The sequence below is a fragment of the Polistes canadensis genome, unplaced genomic scaffold (genome assembly GCF_001313835.1).
Source record: "Polistes canadensis isolate GaletaPanama2010 unplaced genomic scaffold, ASM131383v1 scaffold_490, whole genome shotgun sequence".
In the NCBI taxonomy this organism is placed as follows: Eukaryota; Metazoa; Arthropoda; class Insecta; order Hymenoptera; family Vespidae; genus Polistes; species Polistes canadensis.
Genome location: NW_014570037.1, coordinates 8,981 through 29,123, shown reverse-complemented (window position 1 = coordinate 29,123; position 20,143 = coordinate 8,981). Strand labels below are relative to the sequence as shown.

The 20,143-nt window shown below is 32.2% G+C and overlaps 1 protein-coding gene across 2 annotated transcripts; it reads right to left on the bottom strand.

Moving 5' to 3' along the window:
• Positions 1-50: 50 nt before the first annotated feature.
• LOC106792597 (mucin-5AC) lies at positions 51-18,577 on the bottom strand. Of its 2 annotated transcripts, XM_014759068.1 has the most exons (9): positions 17,793-18,577; positions 17,557-17,652; positions 10,363-10,450; positions 3,431-6,075; positions 2,352-2,853; positions 1,663-1,849; positions 1,290-1,555; positions 1,011-1,165; positions 51-654 (listed from the first exon to the last, which is right to left on the bottom strand). In XM_014759068.1, the coding sequence occupies exons 3-9, from the start codon at positions 10,448-10,450 to the stop codon at positions 493-495; spliced, it is 4,005 nt and encodes a 1,334-aa protein (XP_014614554.1). In that variant the 5' UTR covers positions 17,557-17,652; positions 17,793-18,577; the 3' UTR covers positions 51-492. The 2 variants fall into 2 exon arrangements, with proteins under 2 accessions (XP_014614554.1, XP_014614555.1); XM_014759069.1 differs by lacking the exons at positions 51-654; positions 1,011-1,165; positions 1,290-1,555 and having other exon boundaries at positions 1,756-1,866; positions 17,557-18,577.
• Between the last annotated feature and the right edge of the window lie 1,566 nt (positions 18,578-20,143).

Here is a 20,143-nt window from a genome sequence, read left to right as displayed (position 1 = left end):
TATATATATAAATATAAATATTAAAATAAAATGTATGTGTGTTACGCGTATATGCATACGTATAGAGACAAAATACACGTATATGTACATGGAACCAATTACACGTGTTCCCTTCTATAAAAAAAAAAAAAACGCACAAATACGAATTTTTCGTTGAACAACGAAAAGTCTTAAACGAAGTTTCGAGTGTTAAGGATAAAAACTAAACACACACAACAACAATAAAAAGAAAACATATAATATAAAAAAGGAAATAATCTCTCTCGTTCTTCAGTGATTTTTCGCATCACACTGGTTGCAAAGAAGAGAGGAGAAAAGGGGGTGTGTTAGTTTAGGATTAAAGGTAAAGGGTAGGAGGAAAGGGTTGCTTTCTTAATCGATATCGATTTTTCTATGCCGGGCGGATAATAAATTAGACTTCCTTTGTACATTTATACAGGTGGCACGGTTATATATGAGAGTGTCCTTGATATGAAGGAAACGTCCTCGGCCTCAAACTCCAGTGATACTGTGCAGCCATGGTTTGAAATAAGTGGTCCTCATATAAACGCCAGGTAAATACGGTGCGGCACACTTTATTCCATGGGATACGGTCCCAACTAACATCCATCTGCCATCAGGTCGTTCCATTACCAATGGACCACCGCTGTCACCCTACAAATGATCGATCGATCATATTAAATCCATCACTTGATTACATTTACCTTCATTACATCTATTTTCAAATATGCTTGCTCATCGTTCTTCCTTGTATCGTGCATGCAGCAACAAGCATGTTTCTCATAAATTGCAACCTCATATAAGTAGCAGTACAAGCAACACTACCACCACCACCACCACCAATACCACCTGACATTTGCTACTTCATTAATCTATACTTCATACTAAATACACTGACATATCCAATTACTTCTAGACGTTAATATATAAGCAAACTTAGTTTACATTCAAGGAATAATATACACGATCAAATCAAATATTCTATCTAAGTTATTATTTAATAGTAGTACCTCGCATGAATCCTTCTGACCATTGGCGTAGCCAGCGCACAAGAAACTTTCCAATATTAATTTCGAATGTCCTGCCGTTTGAAACATTTCTTGGCATACGGAATTTTCCATGATCGGCACTTGGACCTCTTGCAATACCGACGGTACACCACCGTCTATATCAAGGATTATGTTTATTAACGAAATGCATTTCATTTTTTTTTCTTTTCTTTGTTTTTTTTTTAAACGATTCAACAGGGAAAAAATAAACTAACGAAAGGATTAGACAAATATACTTACTGTATTTCAATCTACCCCAACCAGTGACCGTAGCCATTCTCCCAGTAAAATCAACGTTTTCGTCTGGCATGCAAATTGGTACAATGTGGGCGTCGAATTGCACCGGTGATTCCAATTCGAGAAGTGCCAAATCATTTTCGAAAGTTGCCGGATCGTAACCCCTGTTAACGATAACGCGACGAACGTTTTTTGTTAAGCTACGTTTTGTTTCCAATTCTCCCGATATGTCAAATTCACCGAAAACCGCAACGAGGGATGCTAAAAATCTGCATAGAAAAATTCGAGTAAATATATAAAATACAATTTTTCGAATATTCGTTCTTTTTTTTTGGTTTTTTTTTTTTTTAAAAGTAAAACATCATTTTTAATTTACCCTGGCTGACAATGTGCCGCAGTTATGACGTATTTGTCCGTAATAAGAACACCACCGCATTTATTTTTAGTAAACAATCCCAACCACGTTGCTTCCCTTACCAATACCTGCCACGGCCATTCACCAAATTGTGCACCCTTTCCACCAACTATTCTACCAGACTTGATTAAAGGTCTCACCCCGCATTCTGTCGATGAAAGATTGCTACATATTAATTATTGACACGCGTTCACAACTTTTATATCAATTATATTGAATTCATTTAAGGACAGACAATATTTAGAGATAATCAAATTAATACTAGGATTATATTACAAATCAATTTGTTATTATTTGATACCTATTCAAATACGCGACGAAAGATTTGAAATTTTTCTACACATTTAACCAACATAATTAATATTCTCGGATCAGATAAAAAATACAAGATTAAAAAAACAAAACAGGTGGTAAAAATATCGAAATAAATTAATAACGATAAAACGATATAATTAACGCGAGTTTAACACGAATATAAACATGGAACTCGTTAATATATTATTAAAACAAATTATGCACGCGTAAGTAACGCGTAATTTCCTATGGAATAGGGGTGTGTAACGGGTAGAAGAAAAAAAATAAAAAAAATTAAATTAAATTAAATTAAATGAAATTAGATTAAATTAAAATTTGACAATAGTGTGTCTTACGTGTACGAAAATCCGATTTTGGGGTGGTCTCGACATTCAAAGCGCTGCTTTGCGTTGTATCGATCGATGAAACCTCCCCCGCTTCCTCCTCTTGGAGAACAACCTCGACCGTAGTTGTAGGTACAGTGCTTGTCTTTCTGTTTGGTTTTGGACGTTTCGTGGTGACCTGAGGTGGTGGTCTTTTCGTAGTTGGTATGGACGTAGTCACAATCGGTTTTGGTTTCAGAGTCGTAGATTTTGTTGGACGTGGTTTTTCACCGGAAATTGGTTTTGACGTTGCACCCGGTCTTACGTTCGGTCTTTTCGTGGTAGCAGGTTTTTTAGTTGTGATTTGTGACGACGGTTTATTAGTTGACGGTGGTCTTCTAGTTGGTTTTTTCGTGGTATTACCAGAAACTGTGGTAATTGGTCTTTTAGTTACCGATATCGAACTCGTTGTCGTTGCCGTTGTCGTCGTAGTTGACAATCCGTTAGTACGATTGTAAACGATGTCTTTGAGATTCTGAAATGTTCACACCGACAATTTCAATTAGTTCTACTTTTAGATTGAGCGCGAAGATGTGTACAATTAAAGTTTAATTGAAACGCATGCACGAGGATACGCGCGCGCGCGCGCATGGGTTAATTAGAAGTTACATTTAGTTTGCATTCTGCAAGAAATCCATTCCGTTCCCAACGGTATAGTTTTCTTGAATGAAAACTAACTATTACGCCTGATAGAACACTAATCATTCTAATTTACGTATCTTTTTTACACACACAAGTTTTACTTGTCACAGACTATTTTATTCTCATTTAAAAGAATTACAAAAATATCTTTGGATGATTATATATTTAAAAAGTTTGATAATTATTTTATTTTAATTACGTATAATTTCAATAATTGATAACAAATTATTCAACGACGAGTGTTACGTTTACGTTTGAAAAATTAAACATTTCTTTTAATCATCGATCGGATACTTTGGAAACAATGAGAATTTATAGTAGAAACTTCGTTAATTATAATCATTTATTAATACACGTTGGGGGGGGGGGAATAACGATAAATCTAATTAACTGAAAACATTTTTAATTACCTGAAAGTTACCCTGGAGAGACTCGACGATCTTATTTACGAACGTATCGACTTTATTTGTGAGTACAGCATCCTCTATGAATGTAGGAGTTGGAATATCATTCTCGCTGATTATATCTATATTCGGATAGCCTGTATTATTGTAAGTCTCAACTATCGTTGGTTTTTCTTGTTGAGACAAGGGAGTTGAAATATTTAAATTAGGATTTCTAACTGGTGGAAAGTTAATGAAATCGTCAGGTGCAGGTGTTTCATCGTCACAGTGAACGGAAGCTGCTGCAATTAGCGGTGGTGGTGGTGGTGACGGGGTTGTAGCTTTTAGAACGAAAGTAACACCTGGTGTATTTTGCGAGGAGACAGTGTGAGAGGTCGAAGGTTTCAAATAAAACCCAGGTTTTTTGGACCAAGTTAATGCAGTCATCCAAGTTGTAGGTTTTTTAGTTGTCATTCTTTCCTCCAAACTCGTTTCAGTTACAAAAGCATCAGTCGTAGAATCCATATTTTCTGGCGATTGTGTACTCGTAGTGTCTTTTAGATTAACAGTTATGTAACTAGTAGAAACAACGTGATTACTATTGGTATCGACGTTAGAAATGACAGTGCTGATATTGTGAGTGATCATAGTAGATACACTCGGTTTTTTTGTTATAACTATTGCAGGTCTAACCGTAGAAGGAGTTGGCCTGGTCGAAAGAAAACTTGGTTTATTCGAACCATTGGATGGTTTTTTAGTTATCACAGATTTCGGTGTTGTCAGAGTAGTGTATTCTGTGCCGAGTGGGCCGAGAACAATGACAGTTGGTGCTGGTGGATTTGTGGTTGGCCTTGATGAATATGCGAAGCTACTGGACGATCCATAAGTTAATGGCGTTGATGGAGGTCTCGATGAATACGAATTGGATGTAGGATAAGTAGGATAATTAGTTTCGGTAGGAAAAGTTTCGTAATTGTAATATGAGGATGGTTGTACTGGTTTATAAAAGGTAGGGGATGCTGTAGATAAGGTTGTTATCGTAGGATTTAATGTGGATGGTTGTAAAGTTGAGATTTTTAAAGTGGAAGGATATACGGAAGGTTTATACGTCGATGGTTTCAAACTGGAAGGTTTCCAAGAGGAAACTTTCATCACTGAAGGTTTCGAAGTTTTTTCTACGTTCACCCAATTATTAACGGAAGACATTGGTTCTTGTATACTAACTGTAGTCTCTGATCCCGGTGTAGTATCATTTAATATAGAAATGATATGATTGATCGCTATTTCTTCTTTGTCAAGAACATCATTCTTCTTATTACCCGATGGAGCTTCATAAGTAATCGTGGGAACTCTCACCATACCTTTGTCGTTATTTGTCGTAGTCATCGGAGTTGTAGCCACGCGTTTAACCGTGCTACCATCAGTTTCTATTTCATCCTGCATCGTTACTTTCTCTTCTGTCGTTTTCGTCTTTTCGATAATATCACTTGAACTCAACCCTGAGCTAGGTGTCACGTTCGAAACCTTTTGCGTGTTCGCGTATACCTGCTGTTCAGTTGATTTATCAACAGTTGATTCCATATTCAAACTAGTAGATTTCAAATCACTAAACGTGATTGGCATCATCTCGGTACTAGTTGACGTTGATTGATCAGGAAATCTCACCCATTGTGTCGACTCCGTACTACCTTCCTTTACTCTCGTCCGTTCGGTCATCAATTCTGTACTTTGCATTACTGTTGTTATCTTTGTTCTTTCCTCGGTATTCCAACTAGAAGTCATTTTACTATTCGTAAAAGCATCTATCGAGGATTCCGTGCTTGGCTTAAACAATTCATCCGGATTATGCGTCTCATTTAACATCGTACCATTCTCATTGAGCAATATCGTATCGGCTGAACTATGATTATTATGACTTAACCCATGAGAAAACAAAGCTGGCAATTGATCGACCGGATCGGCTATTTGAAGCACTTGATCCGGGCTCAATAATGTTGCTAATGGATTATCGACCATTGGATCATTATGATTATTATTATGATTCTGCATATTGTTATTTTTATCCTTATGAGATAGTAATCCTGGAAGTTGCAAGCTATCCAAAATACTTTGTTGACCAAGTAGCGCAGGAAAATCATCTTCTAATTGACTTATACCTGGTTGCAACGGTGGTACCTGAACTTTTTCACCGTTCTCCAATTGATCTTTATTGTTTGGTTTAAAAGTCGATAAATTAGAATCGAACGTCGTTATTTTCGTGTAAGAAGAATCCTCCTCGCTCAGATGATTCGAAACGCCAGAAGAAGAAGAAGAAGAAGAATCATCAGTTTTAATGTTGTTATTAGTCTGTTGTGCTATCGACATTCCAATTGGCGTACCATCCGGATTTAAAAGTATCGGAATATCCGGCACATGATCGATCTCTTCCAAATTTAACACGTTCTCCGTACTTGACATTTTTTCGTAATTCTCATCATTTAGATTTTTCGATGGTAATTGACAACAAGCGCCAAAAAGGAAACCATCCATACAGGCGCCAACAACTTTGCCGTTCCTACGTGTGCATTCGTAATTGAACATGCAAATTGCTGGCTCCTTTGATTTCGTTCGTGAAGGTATTGTTGGCTGGCATACTTTCGGTACTATCCTGTAACCTCCGAACAGTCTTCGACCTGTTAACATAATTATTATCTGTTGTTTAAATATGACCAATTCAATTATTCAAAATTATTGTTAACGCAATTTTTCGTTCAATTTATTTTCGGTTCAAGATTTTGATTTGCTAAAACAAAAAAAAAAAGGAAAAGAAATAGGTAGGTAACGGGTGGTGCCAATAATTGGCAGATTATGCGCGATCATTTACATCTAATTGAAAGATTTTAAACATTCATTGCAATTAATTACACTGCCGAAGGATAATGTGCATCGTACATACAAAATAAGTTCGAAATAAGTCTATACTTTGTATTCTAACTTCATATATTTAATGCAAATTATATTAGGAATCAGCATTAATCCAATACCATTCGATTTCTCGAGATTGAAACAAATTCGATGCGTGTTGCAACGATTTAACCGTTCTTTCAATGCCCTTGCACATCATAACGGGTAAATAGCGGTTCTCCTATCGTCTTCTAATTACTAAAACCACAAAGTTTCTATTTAACAATTTTCTTAGCTATTCCAATCAGACGAAAGATAATTATGTTTCTTGATAAAAATGTGTGTGTGTGTGTGTATAATAAGCAGGTCGCGATTGAAAATGAATTCCAGGTCGTTTCACGCTTCAAATGAATACTGACCGATATAATTATTTATTTAAGCAATAAGACAGTCCATCGATTAGATTTTTTTTTGATAACCATCATACGAACATTCTACGAAATATTTATATGCATTGTACAGACTAATCTTTTTAATTTATTTCTACTGTGTTCATCTAATAGATATATATATTTGTAATTATTATAACGGATTCAAAAAATTCCAATAAAATTTATCATATAATTTATATACTACATATATTATTTCTATCGTAAAATAATTTAGAAAATAACTGAAAAAATAATAAAAATATAAAATAATCGATAGAAATTTATGCAAGCAATCAAATAATTTTCTATCATTTATTTCATTATTATTTCAATGATATAGATGACAGGTTTATAACAAGATCTTGAACGTATGAGAGTGTTAAAATGATTTGAGAAGATCTTGAGAATAGATTGTTCAAGGTTAGGAGATTTAATGTATACGGTACATTGTATCTGTATAACTGAGTAAGATGGTTATGCTTAGATGACTAAGGGGCATAGACGAGCAAGCATGTAGGCTTCGCACGTGCCTTATACGTCTACATACTACCGATATGATGACCTACTCCGCGAATCGTTCGTATTGCTCGTCCGGATCCTTGCACCGTTCTACATTTTTTTTCTATTTCGTGTTCGTGCTCGTGCAATCTTACGTAGGACTTAGAATCGTGTCACTGGTAAAACATTTACAGAGAAATAATAGAAAATTCAACGTAATTCAATGTCCAACTAAACTGCGAATCGAGCATCTTTTATATCAAAGAAAAATTCATGCACTTTTAATAGAAAATCTTTTCCCCCCTAAAAAAAAAGAAAAGAAAAATTTTAATAATATTTTCCTCGATGTTATATCTCATTTTAAAATAATTATTTAATTTATCAGAACGAGATAGTGATCGAACATGCTTATCACGAAAAAAATAAATGTATGCAATTTTAATGAGAATGCAATAAAACAAAAACTATATATATATATATACGGGTAAAAATATTATCACGTTAAAAAAAATACAGTAAATTTTTATTTGCTATTCTATCCATCTCTATCTCTCTCTATCTCTCTTTGTTTTTAATTATTATTCTTCTAGTTATCTCGTAATATTTTCATTAAATCTACGCAAACATTCGATCGAGCATCTTCTTTACGTTGGTGTGAAAAAAAAATTGATGCAGGTACTCTGTTTAAAAAGAAAAACCTAATAAAAATTTGAGAAGTTGATGATTCTTTTTTTTTTAAATTATTTCTCACCGTTATTTCGTTTCATTATTGTTTTTATATTAGAAAATGAAACGTTTCAAAAATTCGATTAATTCATTTTTTTTTTATTTTAACGATCGACCATATACCTAAGAATCGCGTTCATCTCAACGTACAATTATTATTAATTAACGTATTAATTCGATGTACTCGCGTGAAGGTGGAAACAAAACGAAAAAGAAAGAAAAGAAAAAAAAATAGGAAAAGATAACGAGTAGATCGTTGATTCTTCTTTTCGATTCGATTCGCTCGATCGGCCCTATGAGAGATAGATCCTGTTTCGAGTTTCACTTGACCGCATAAAAACCGAATCGGCCGGTATTAAATTCATTACTATTAATTTCATGTTTCGTTCATGTTCAAACGCGGTCGAGAATAACGAAAGAGAGAAAGAGAATGAGAGGCTTCGTTAAATTATTTCCTCGTAGTTAAATCTTAACTCAATTGCTTCTTTTGCGTGTACGTATATGCATATGTGTGTGTGTGTGTATATATCACATACTCAGAATAAATATCTTTCTAATTGACTTGATCGTAAATCACACAAGATGTTTTTCTTAAATTGATTGATTGAACGTAACGATAGCTATGATTATTGCAATGATTTTTTTTGTTCAAAACATTTCTAACAGTTGATGATGATTATTCTTACCAAAAATGTATGTTGAATTTCTACGAAGTGTGTGGATGTTACTTTTTTTTTTATTTATTTATTTAAGTATTTTCCTTACTCTTTTATTAGAAATTTATCCAAAATTCATGATTTATTGAACGTTACCCATTCAAACTACCCATCATCAAATACCGTTGTTCCTCATGACACGAATCAACGCGTGAAAGTGGAGAAAGGTGATATTTTCGATAAAAAAAGAGAGGAAGTAACAGTTTAACAGTTAATAAAAGATATCATACTTATTTATCTTTGAACAACTTCGAATTCTTCTTAATAATTAAACAGTAATCAAAAATATATTCTATACGCGTTAGTATGTATTGGGATAAGTTGCCCCGGATAAGTTCGTGTCTGTCGATTTATAAATAAATAATAACAAATTCGATATTATTTTTTTATCCGTAAACTTGTCAGAAATTTTTTCTTTTTTTTATATCAGATCTAAAGAAGAATCGAAAAATTTCTTGTAAATATCTATACACGTTTATTTTGAATAAAAATAATATTTAAAAAAAATTCCAAATACAAGACCAGGCAAAAAGGTCGCATCGTAATATTGCATTACAAAACATTAACAAGTCAAAGTAATGAAATTAAATTATTAATGTTATATTCAAACAGTTCGTTTATAATCCCTACGGTACGTTTTAATTATACATAGAATTTATTTATTACACAAATTATATATACATATTTATATATTAATATATCGACACGAACTTACCAAGTACCACATGCATTACATTACTATTCAATTTTATCGTTACGAGGTAATTACAAAGTTTGGAAAATTGTATAATATAATGAGATACTTCCCACGCACAAATACATACGCAAAATTACGCAAATAGAATATTAAATACGATGATACTCTTGTGTTACACGTGTTTTAAAAGAAAAAGTTTCAAATCGTGCCACTTTAAAATGAGATCTTAAGCGGCCGTTACATCTGAAGAATTCATAAGTAGCTTCTCGAAATGGAATATAAGCGAATACTTGCAAAGAAGCGTAGGTATATACTCGACTTTCGAAGGTGAATAAGAGACGGGAAGTAGAATTTGGTGTCATGTGTTGACGACGACGACGACGACAACAACGATGAATAGAAAGAAGGAAAAATAAAAAGAGAGAAAGAAAGAGAGAGAGAGAAAGAGGCAAGTTAAGATATTTTCGTAACTCAAAGTACAAACCAACTTGAGAGAGTAAATTCTTCAACGAGAGAAAATAAAATAAAATAAAATAAGATAACAAACAAACAAAATAATATGTAAGTAGAAATTGGTGTCATCGTTAACTGTTTAAATGCCCGCGAGAAATTTGCACATGGTTTTTACAAAGTCATAATATTTCTCACCATCGGTTTCTAATAAATTCCTCTTTTAAAAAACCGAAAAAGTATATTTGTTCTTTTTCTTTTTTTTTTTTTTTTTTAAATTAATAGCCCATTAAATTTCGAGGAAATTATTACGATAAATTATTTCAATATTAATCAAACGACGATGAGAGTATTTCCTCTATTTTATTGCAATAATAAATTTTATCGTCACTATCAATATAAAAAATAATTATTTTCCAAATATACAATATATTCCAAACGATTATTCATGGGAATAAACTATATAAATTAGTCCTATTAAAACAATAATAATTATCTACGACATAATAATAATATATCTTATTCCCTTAAAATAAAACCATACAAGATGACAATTACCTTTGTTTTGAGGTGCATTGGAAAACGAGAAAGCAGAAGTCGAGACCAGAAAAGCGAACAGTAGACAAAGATTAGTTCCAGTAGCCATCTGTAAAGAGATAAAATGTTGCATTACATTTTTTGTCTTCTTTTTCTTTCTTACAAAAAATACATTTAAAGATATGAAAAGAAAGAAAAAAGAAACTAACTCGTAAATTGTTATTAATTTGAGTGAACGTGTCGGAACCGTATGAAGGAGGCCACACCATAACGTATTAAAACTATGTCTATGTAAAAAGATTCGCGTAAATTTCATCATAGTTTATGTTATATCCAGTTGATCGAAATTATTACGATCCTATGAAAGTGATCTACCGTCTTACATAACAAGCATATATAGATTTTGTTCTTTTTATTAATTCATACTTATGTTCATTTCTTTCTGTCAGATTATTATTCTTATAGTTGTTAATTTAAGCAACAAGTGGATCGGTAAGCAATGAGAAATTGCCGCTACGTCGATCTAATTCTCGCTTAGGCTTTGCTTAACCTGAGATAGACGTGTTCGTTCGTCCATAATAACGGTACAAGAATATCGACTCCAGTATGCGACACGGAAACTGGAAATCGGAAGGTGACAACACAACAACAACCTGACTTATTCATTGATTTTATCCAACTTATTCTCTATAACTTTTAATTTTCTAAACAAATTAATCCAATTAATCGATCATTTAATATCATACCTCACAAATATATATATATATATATATATGTTTTTTTATTCTATGTATATTATTTATTTCATAAAACACAATATTTGGAATATATTCATTTTCATTTTTTACAACAACTATTTTTACTACAACTATTATCATTATTTTTATTATTTTCTTCCAATGAAAAAAAAAATCATCTATTAAATACCGAAAGGACCCCATAAATCAAAAGATCGATTTTGATAAAACCTGTTCAACGAAACTTGGCCAAGGTCTACGAGAATTTGTTCAGAGGTCTGGGCCACATTTATTCTTTCTTTCTTTCTTTCTTTCTTTTTCTTATGAATCTTTTCTCGACAAGAAAAAATAAAAAAAAAAAAAAAAATAAAAAAGAAGAGAAATGTATTGGTTCGTTCGTATATATACATGTGCACACGTATACACATAAACACGCATAAATGCGTCCTTATACACGCGTACAAAATCCCGTTATATTCATCGGACGAGCAGAGCAGTTCATTACAGTCGTCCTACGTTTACATATACATAAGTAAATGCTTAAAGATGAGAATGAATGACTGAAAGAGAAGCGAGGAAAAATACATAAGAAGGGGATTGAATTTAGTAATCTCGCAAGAATAATTTGACTAATTCATGGAAATATTCGAGTGGCATGCTAATTGACCACCTGACTTTACCACCGCTGACCTAATTCCTTTCACACTATCTTTTTCCATTTCTCTCTTTCTCTCTCTTTTCATTTTTATCTTTTATATCCCCCTTTATGAACATTCATTTTATTAATATTATTCTTCAATATTTTTCTAGCTTAACTATTATTTATTTTGATAGCACGAATTAACATGAATATATATACACACATATATAAATATTTTAATTGTGATATATTAATTTTATTCTATTTTTTATTTCTCTCTCTCGCTCTCTCTCTCTATTAATTGTTTAATTTAAATTAATTTAATGAATATATATCAATCTATGATATTTGAAAATTTATAAATCTTTTACTTGAAGTATCATCGAACTAGAGCACACAAATACTTATACACAATGAATAATTTACTGTTATAAAATATGAAATGTCGAACATATGAGAATAGGACTGAAGTAACACGCGTTATTTCTTTTCTGGGTGACCGTCTGACGTTAATGAAAAAAAAAAAAAAAAAAAATTAATTTTTTCTTATTATTTAATTATATTCAACGTGCCGCTCTGATTTTTCATATAAACCGTTAAGTCGATACGTTTACGCGCGTGTGAATCGACCCGTCGTCATTAACTCTTTTCTGCACTTAGTTGATTCAAAAGTAATCATTTTTTAAACGTTGGAACGTATAGTCAAACGATTATTATGTGTTAAAGAGTTACAGTGTATGAAATATTTTTAATTAAAGACAAAAATTTCAATTAATTAATTAAAGTAGTTCATATTTTTATATAATTTTACATTAAAAAAATATATAATTAAAATCTCATTTCTCTATAAAATAATAAAAAAATAAAACATTAAACTAATTTAATCTCTATTGTACGAAGAGACACACACAAGATGTTGTACACGGGTATTTAAATCGAATTAAAAGAATCTTAAACGTTTTAAACACTCGTTTCCTTTCATTCTCTCCCTTGTAAGCGTGTACAAAGGCACCGTAAGTGTTCACGCGTGAGTACACGGAAGTCACTTTCCTTCAAAGTGTTCCGTTTCACTCAACATTCTCTAGTTTCACGTTCCTGGTATCGATTACAACTAAGCGAAACAAAATTGTTAATTGTTAATTCGATCATTGCACTATACTAATCACAATTCTAATAACAAATATCATTCATTTATATATTTTTACATCTCTATTCTATGAATATTTATATTACAGAAATTATTTGTCACATTTGATTAAAAAAAATATAATAATCATTATGATAAAAAGATAATAGAAAAATTAATGAGAATATATATATATTTTTTTTTTATTTGAAGATGACAAAATATAGATACTAAATCAATGCTAATCGTTGCATAATAAAACAACAAATATCTAAGAATTTATCTAATTTGATACACTTATAAACAAAAAGTAATATATTTATTGAACATTTGTTTATTTTATTAAATCAAGTCAATGAAGCATGCAAATAAGTATAAATTTTGTTCCTTTTGTCAGGACACTTTAAGCATAGTCAAGAAAAGGAATCGATGAGAGATAGAGAGAGAGAGAGAGAGAGACACACACACACACACAGTGTCGGTGATTCGAAAATTCTTCCGCGTTCATTGGCCGTTCGTCAATAAGGAACGTAAGAGGAGAACGTGCACAGGTGCATGTAAACGTTACACGTTCACGTGTGTTTACGCTGTCCGCAGATTTTTCTTTTCTTTTCTTTTCTTTCCCTTTTTTTTCATTTCTTTTTTTTTTTTTATTATTTTTATCTCGACAATCTATGCGTGCATCTCTCATGGAGTTGCACTCAAGCGAGTGCACTCCAACACTTGGAGAAAGCTCAGTTCGGTGGCATCACTTGCTTGATTATTGGATCTGGGTGACCCGATTAGTTTAGCCTCGAGTTAAGGTCTTTTTTTTTTTTCAAATTAAACATCGAGCCTGGATGACTTCGAACTCCAAAATTTTATATCGATAAGAAAATAAGAAGAGAAAATAGAACCAAAAAAAATATAATATAACATAATGAAACTTAAATATCGAATTAAATCTGTAGGAATGTAATACGAAAGATGAAGAGACATAAATAAATAAAAAGAATTAATTATTAATGTTCGAACATTGAGACATGATAAGAAAATAATTTCTAAATTAATTTTTAAATATTTTCTTCGAACGAATATCACGAAGGAATCAACGAAAATTACAAAATCATTCGATCACGTAGACAACGAGGAAAGAAAGGCTATGGGGAAAAATTCTATTATAATATGTTTTCTCTCACAAATACACGAAGTAATCTACAATGTAAGAAATGAGATGGATATACTATGGAATAAAAGAAAATTAAAAAAAAACGCGTGTCATATTCCAGGAGTACCCGAGAGCACGATTCTTTTTGTCGTTTAACGTTTCTTTCAACCATCCTACCCTCATTTTTCCATTCTTTTTTTCGCAAAGGAATGATCGCCCCATAGAGAAACTCGTTGTTCCATTAGACGATGTTCTTCGTACATCGGTCGACCTCGTTTCCTTCGTAAAGGAGTCACAATCATTCTCCTTCCGTTCAATTTGCAAATTCTGTTTTAGTTGAAACATTGAAATGAAGGAATCTCTCATCGTCAGCGGATATGATCGTAAAAAAGAAAAAAAAAAAAAAAAAAGAAGTCTTGCACGTAACTCGAATTGTTTATGTCAGTATATCAGTTATATTATATTATAACAATTAATCCAATTTTTTATAAATTTATTCTATATTATTTGGAATAATTTAATAATAATAATAATAATAATAATAATAATAAAAACAAGCCAAATAATTAACCGAGTCAATTTATCCTTTTGGCAAAATTTACACGCATTGACAAATATTCAACAACAAAAAATCGTAATGATTTGTTAATATTAATTTTGCAATTTAAATTTTGAAAAAAATTACAAAAAAAAAAAAAAGATAATAAATATATATATTCGTTGGAAATAATATATAAAATAATAGAATAAGATCATGGGGTTACTCTCACGAAAGGGACACTACTTTGTTCTTCTTTTGCTTTCACTGAGAAATTTAACGACATATTACAAGCTCGATCGTTCGTGCAAGACCGATTGGCATTCGCGTAAGTTTGTTCGACTTGAATGCACCTAACGAAACGTGCACGAGAAAGAAAGAGAGAGAGAGAGAGAGAAAGAGAGAAGGATTGCATTCCTTCTCTCTTGTCATGAAAGTGATAGTACGTGGATGATCATACAGGCTAAACAAACCTTTTCTCTTCTTATCGAGGCCAAATGAGAAAGACGAAGAAGAAAATAGAAAAAATAGAAAAATAAAAAGACACAAATACTAAAAATAATTTTATAGTCGTTTATAAGGGTCACAGGTGAAAAGTATACACGAATTTTCATTAATTTCATATTAACACGAAATAAAATTATCTTTTAAAACGTTTTTATTCATATGAATTATGTATTATTATTATTCTTGCAACACTATAACACAAAATGTTATTTTTATTCGATAGTTATGTCAATTCTGTTTTTTTGCTTCTTATCGAGGTCAAAGGACAAAAAAAAAATACAAAAAATGAAAAAGAAAAAGAAGAATATGAATAAAGAGAGAAAAATGCAATGAAGATGTTTTTCTTGTCAAAGAGGTCACAGGTGATAGACAAGCGTACAAGGTTCTTGCTAATTTAATTAATATCGAACATCACTTATTGTTTTTTTATTTTTTTTTCGATTATTCTAAAAATATTGAACACTCGTTCATGTAATATTAATTATTTACAATATTGCATTTTTGTGTATTATCAATGCCATATTTAACAATAGAAATTTTATATCAACCGCATTACCATGGAATAATTAATTAACGTGAAAACGAAATAACAAATGATTAAACATACGTCTGATTCGTTGAAATACAAAATTAGAATAAGTGACGTTAGAATATAACCCGTTAGTAAAGTTCACCCATTCGATTATGGTGACGAGCCTAAATTGGATTAACGTAAGAGAACTTGTCTATGGTATAATGCACGATCGATTAAGAGTACAACGTGTAAAATCGATTAAATTTTCATCAACAATTGTGAACAATTGTGCAAAAATTAAATATCATATTAATGATTCGGATGTTTTAAAAAATCTTTTGGTTAACATAATATTTTCCATGACATTTACACGGAAACATCGGAACGATGTCAAATACTCGGAGTCCATGGTAATGCCGTTTTAAAATAGAGTTATGTAAACTCTAAGGTGTATTTAAGTACACAAAGATCTCCTTTCAAGAAACTAACGTTTCTCACGAGCTCGAAAAAAAAATAGGTGAGAAATTTCGTTTCACCGTGTTAATTTATCATTTTTATTTCTCATTCACATTTACCGAATGAGACATTTCAAACAAGTCACCTGAATAATTCTACTAGCCATTGTGTTCGTGATAAAAAAGAAGAAAAGAAAACAAATTTGTTAGATTAAATTTTCATTTTGGGTTTCCCACGTTACGAATGTAAAAAGAACATTTCAATTATTTTTTCATTTAAATTATATACATTCGAGTTGTGTTAAAAAAAACAAAAATCATCTTAGAGATGAATATCGAGATAATTTTCTTTAAAAATCAAAATTGTTCGGATAGATATAATCGATGATTATAAAGAAAGTTTAAGAAAAAGAAAAAGAAGATGAAGATGAAGATGAAAAATACAAAAGAAAAAGTAATAATATGGATAATAATGAAGCATGCCGAATGATCTTTTCCATGTCTAGATCGGAACACCTCGTTTTATTATGGGCCAAACTCGGAAAGGTAGCTTTCACCTGGCTTCACGATCAGCCTGGCCCCTGCCAACGATCGCATCGATTCCCGATCGCGTCCTGGTTTCGTTAAACGACCAGACGATTCTTCCATCATTTTTTTCCTCTCATCTTCGATTCAAATAAAAATGAAAAGAAACAAAAAAATAAAAAGAAAGAGGGAAGAACCAATTATTGAATTATCACAGAAACTAATGATCTAAAGTATTAAAGCAATGATCGAATCAAAAATGTATACGCATCGATGTTTAAAGTATTGAACCTATTTTTTAACATGCACATTTAAAAAAACACGAATTATTATATTTATGTTTATATAAAATATAAATGTGTTTTGTATATTGTTTGTCTACGAAAATTCGTTTCCTTTTTTTTGAATACGTACAAAAGTGTATATTATTGCAAAAAGTTGTATACTAAATTTTTAAAGAAAATAATTAACGCTTTGAGTGTTAATTATTTCGAAAACGATAAAAAAAAAAAGATTGGATAAAATAATAATAAATCATAGTAAAATCTTAGGGATATAGAATTAGAAAAAATAAGTTCACGTTAGAGATTGGAATGCAATAAACGTATTATTACGTCTTTGGAACGTTAGGAATGATCATTTGAAGTAATAGCGGAAAGATATATTAATGGAACGTTCACTCCGTTGTGTAATTATGGTGTTCGCGAACTGAAAAGAGCATCAAAAGCGAGCATTCGTGCAAACGAATCGATCTAACGATTGGCACGCGTCATCCTGAATGCCGAACAAAATGTTTATCGCATTATTTATATTGCAATAAAAATAATCCTATATTATTCGCAGAGGAAAAAGATTTCGATTATAATTTAAATAATTATGTATTATATTTCATACGGGGATGATTATATAAATTATAATATACCATAGGATGGAATGTTAAATATTTGTTAAATATTACGATTATAAGATAAATAAATATAAATAAATATTAGTATAAAAAAAAAAATGATGTCGTGTCAAACTTACCGTGCAGTGCAATAAACGTTTGCAACTGTCTGCTTTTTAAGAACGTTTCATAACGTCCGTCTTGTCACTGGTAAAGAAATCCCTTTTTCGTGATTCCTAAGATGAAAAAGAAGGAACCGTGTATAGTTTCTTCTTCGTGATAAAGATCTCAGACGGCTCCTCTTCCTTGGTATTTTTCCTTTCCTGGTTTGTCAAGGTCACTCTTCTTGGACTCTATCCTCCTCCAACTCGATTACCTTTGGCACTGGACTTCACTCAATTTTTCTTTTTTTTTTTCTTTCTTATATCTACAGTATCTTTTCTCTTTCTTTCTTTAACTATTTTTCCTTGACTTAACTCGACAATGGGGGTGGGGAGTAGAGGGGGTCACGTTTACATTAGTTTCTCGAAGATATTAATAATAATAACAAAATGACGTTTATTAATACGATGGGAGATACCAGCAGCACCGATCGATCCGAACAAAAATCGATTCGATTTCTCATCAAAGACAATTCCTTCCTTTTTTTTCCGAAAAATGAAAAAAAGGATGGGGCAAGGAAATCAGAAAGAGAAAGAAACAAAATATCGATGAACTTATGTGTCACTGTGCGATGATAAACGACAAAAACTGATAGGTAGAAAATAGAAAGAGAAAGAAAGAAAGAAAGAAGGGAGAGAGAAAGAAAGAAAGAAAGAAAGAGAAAGAAAAGAAAGATATACAAAAGAATAAAACAATTTTGTAAAATCGATTTTTGGGGTGGTGATCGTTCACAAGAGCACCGATTAGCTTATCGCGCACTGTTGACCATCCGGGCAGTGAACTGGATGGTAACTTGTTCGTTGTAACCCGTGCCACGGCATGTGCTGGAATCGCGTGGCAATGTCACAAGCGGCGCCTTGGAAAACGCGACTGAGTGAGGATGGTGGTGGATAGTCGCAAGGAGGAAGAATGGTGATGGATTGTGGTGGTAATGGTGGTGGTAAAAGGCCCAGAGGAAAGGAAAGGAAAGGAAAGGAATGGAAAGGAAAAGAAAGAAGAGAGGTGAGGAAACTGGTGGGATTAAGTTTGTGAACTAAGAGAAGGGGGGACGTATGGGGGAGGGGGAGGGGTTTGCCGTCGTAGGGTTCTCTTAAGAAAATATACAAGGAAGGAGAAGACCATTGCTTTTTCTTAGAGAAAGGTAGGTAAAGAAGAGGAAGGAGGAAAGAAAGAAAGCAGGTAAACTGGGGGATAGGAAGGAGAAGAAAATAGAAGTGGGAGAGAGAAAGAAAGAGAAAGAAAGAGAACAGGAGAAATCAAAGTGGGCCAGTGGCCAGGTCACGTGGAGAAGAACGGGGCCCAGCGTGCACGACACCGACACACTGTCCTACTCATTGCAACGTCCACGCAACAACCTCCACCTTCCGCTTGTCTCCAGCCATTCAGGAAACGTTTCACTATGCTGCTTATGTTAAACTAACGTCCTTATGTTAAATACACTGACACACTGTCTATCTCTCTCTTTCTCTTTCTTTCTCGGATATCTTTTATCGCTTTCGGCTACTCTCGACGCCATCTCGAAATTCCTTCTTAGTCAATTCTATTATAATTCGTACGGTGTATCGACCACACGCACAAATGGCAAACTTTGAAATTTTGTTCTTTTTAGTTTTTTTACAGTTTAAGTTTTACGTGCGCATAATAATGGGTTTTTTTTTATTTTATCGTATTTCATTTAATTTCATTTCGTACAAGTTGCATGTAAGACTCATTCTGTTCTATTATTTATCTCTACATTCTATGAGATAATGTAATGTAAAAGAAAAAAAAAAATGTTACTTAATAAAATATTGTTCTTGTGTGTAAAACTTAAGTAAAAAATAAATAAGCAATTAATTTTGATAGGATCTAATCGTATATGCATATGGGGGGGGGGGGGGTAGGAAATTGTTTGAAAAATGATATAGCAGAGAAGGGGTTCCAAAATTTGAAAAAAGTATAATATAAAGATGTTGTGCATATTATATTATTACTTTCTAATTCACGTGCGGTCATACCTTTCTGTTTCAATTGAAATTTACGTGATTTCTCAACGAAAGTTTAACATAAATTATATATTTTTTATCATAGATCAAAAAAGAGAAAGAGAGAGAGAGAGAAGATAAATAATTGGTGGATTCACATAAAATTAATTTATCGAATAACAATTAATTTAATTTTCGAATGAAACCTAATAGGAATCTGGAACGAATCGAGTTGAATGATAAAATATTGTGAGAGTTCCAACAATGCCGAGACATTGTTGGAAATTTTAATTGGATTTCGGGCAAGCAAATTTCTCTTCATTTCGGAGTCACATCAGCGTACTTCGTGTCGATTTCTTTTGAACTAGATTTAACTTTATCATGACATGTATTATATGAAATCATTCATCGTACGTTAATTCGTAAAAGCTGCGAATGCATAATTGCATTCGTGATAACGGGGGCTTAACGTTTTGTGCATTAGCTGCATCATTAGATTAATATTTTACCATAGATATTATTGCATGAATATGTGTTTATGTGTTTGCATATGTGCGTGCGTGCGTGTGTATATGCTCATGTTAATGGTTTCATATGGTAC